General features: G+C 54.6%; 1 protein-coding gene across 1 annotated transcript; it reads left to right on the top strand.

Annotated features, from left to right (window-relative positions):
- Positions 1–681: 681 nt before the first annotated feature.
- LOC124279160 (proteoglycan 4-like) lies at positions 682–2,080 on the top strand. Its single transcript, XM_046714960.1, has 3 exons — positions 682–1,049; positions 1,166–1,282; positions 1,753–2,080. The coding sequence occupies exons 1-3, from the start codon at positions 682–684 to the stop codon at positions 2,078–2,080; spliced, it is 813 nt and encodes a 270-aa protein (XP_046570916.1).
- Positions 2,081–2,459: the final 379 nt, after the last annotated feature.

Genomic DNA, 2,459 nt, shown 5'->3' with positions numbered 1-2,459 from the left:
ACTTTTTACCCTCCATGGCGCTCGCCAACAAGGGTAGAAAACATCGATTCATCACAGCAGGTACTCGCAAGCAAGCACACACACTCACGCGCACGCATATGCATGCACGCATGCGCACACACACACACACACACACACACATTGAGGGATTTTCAACACCTCACATCCGAGGTTTAATATGAGCCTGTAGATATATACCTACCACCCCATGTACCCAATACCAAAGACCCACATGAACTAGTACCAGGTGTACCTAATACTTAGAACCCCTATGAACCACTACTCCAGGTACCCAGCACCTAGAACCCCCATGAACCACTACTCCAGGTACCCAGCACCTAGAACCCCTATGAACCACTACCCCAGGTGAACCCCCATGAACCACTACTCCAGGTACCCAGCACCTAGAACCCCCATGCAACCACTACTACTCCAGGTACCCAGCACCTAGAACCCCCATGAACCACTACTCCAGGTACCCAGCACCTAGAACCCCCATGAACCACTACCCAGGTACCCAGCACCTAGAACCCCCATGAACCACTACTCCAGGTACCCAGCACCTAGAACCCCCATGAACCACTACTCCCAGGTACCCAGGTAGAACCAGCACCTAGGTACCCAGCCCCCCCATGAACCACTACTAGAACCCCCTAGGTACCCAGGTACACCTAGAACCCCATGAACCACTACTCCAGGTACCCAGCACCTAGAACCCCCATGAACCACTACCCCAGGTACCCAGCACCTAGAACCCCTATGAACCACTACTCCAGGTACCCAGCACCTAGAACCCCCATGAACCACTACTCCAGGTACCCAGCACCTAGAACCCCCATGAACCACTACCCCAGGTACCCAGCACCTAGAACCCCCATGAACCACTACTCCAGGTACCCAGCACCTAGAACCCCCATGAACCACTACTCCAGGTACCCAGCACCTAGAACCCCCATGAACCACTACTCCAGGTACCCAGCACCTAGAACCCCCATGAACCACTACTCCAGGTACCCAGCACCTAGAACCCCCATGAACCACTACCCCAGGTACCCAGCACCTAGAACCCCATGAACCACTACTCCAGGTACCCAGCACCTAGAACCCCATGAACCACTACTCCAGGTACCCAGCACCTAGAACCCCCCATGAACCACTACTCCAGGTACCCAGCACCTAGAACCCCTATGAACCACTACTCCAGGTACCCAGCACCTAGAACCCCTATGAACCACTACTCCAGGTACCCAGCACCTAGAACCCCCATGAACCACTACTCCAGGTACCCAGCACCTAGCAACCCCCATGAACCACTACCCCAGGTACCCAGCACCTAGAACCCCATGAACCACTACTCCAGGTACCCAGCACCTAGAACCCCCATGAACCACTACCCCCCCAGGTACCCAGCACCTAGAACCCCCATGAACCACTACTCCAGGTACCCAGCACCTAGAACCCCATGAACCACTACTCCAGGTACCCAGCACCTAGAACCCCCATGAACCACTACCCCAGGTACCCAGCTAGAACTGAACCACTACACTCCAGGTACCCAACCCCCCCATGAACCACTACCCAGGTACCCAGCACCTAGAACCCCCATGAACCACTACTCCCAGGTACCCAGCACCTAGAACCCCCATGAACCACTACTCCAGGTACCCAGCACCTAGAACCCCCATGAACCACTACTCCAGGTAGCCCAGCACCTAGAGCACCCCCATGAACCACTATGAACCACTACTCCAGGTACCCAGCACCTAGAACCCCCATGAACCACTACCCAGCAGGTACCCAGCACCTAGAACCCCATGAACCACTACCCATGAACCACTACTACTCCAGGTACCCAGCACCTAGAACCCCCATGAACCACTACTCCAGGTACCCAGCACCTAGAACCCCCATGAACCACTACTCCAGGTACCCAGCACCTAGAACCCCCATGAACCACTACTCCAGGTACCCAGCACCTAGAACCCCCATGAACCACTACTCCAGGTACCCAGCACCTAGAACCCCCATGAACCACTACTCCCAGGTACCCAGGTACCACTACTCCAGGTACAGCACCTAGAACCCCCATGAACCACTACTCCAGGTACCCAGCACCTAGAACCCCCATGAACCACTACTCCCAGGTACCCAGCACCTAGAACCCCCATGAACCACTACTCCAGGTACCCAGCACCTAGAACCCCCATGAACCACTACTCCAGGTACCCAGCACCTAGAACCCACAAATCAATACACAGGTATCAGTAGGGCAGGGCGGAATCAAGTGGCAGTACCAACTGAGAGAGGCAGTACAAGACAGTAGTTACAGCAATGTAGACAGTGATGGTGATATTCACAGTAACAGTACTCCAGGGCTACTCAGGGTGAGTACTAGCGTAGAAAGCTATGACACAAAATGCTGGCCCTCTTGTTGCTTGAGATGTAAGTGAACTAAGAGA

The sequence above is a fragment of the Haliotis rubra genome, unplaced genomic scaffold, assembly GCF_003918875.1.
Source record: "Haliotis rubra isolate DU_JTF1 unplaced genomic scaffold, ASM391887v1 Scf247, whole genome shotgun sequence".
In the NCBI taxonomy this organism is placed as follows: domain Eukaryota; kingdom Metazoa; phylum Mollusca; class Gastropoda; order Lepetellida; family Haliotidae; genus Haliotis; species Haliotis rubra.
Note: the sequence above shows the minus strand (reverse complement) of the source record. Positions and strands in the feature narration are given on the sequence as shown.

What these genes read in the sequence shown, in the direction of transcription:
- LOC124279160 (XM_046714960.1), top strand. Translation starts at nt 682, where the DNA reads ATGAACCACTACTCCAGGTACCCAGCACCTAGAACCCCCATGAACCAC. An exon ending in CCCATGAACCACTACCCCAG is followed by an intron (nt 1,050 to 1,165) that starts GTACCCAGCACC and finishes CCACTACTCCAG; the next exon opens with GTACCCAGCACCTAGAACCC. An exon ending in CCCATGAACCACTACTCCAG is followed by an intron (nt 1,283 to 1,752) that starts GTACCCAGCACC and finishes CCACTACTCCAG; the next exon opens with GTACCCAGCACCTAGAACCC.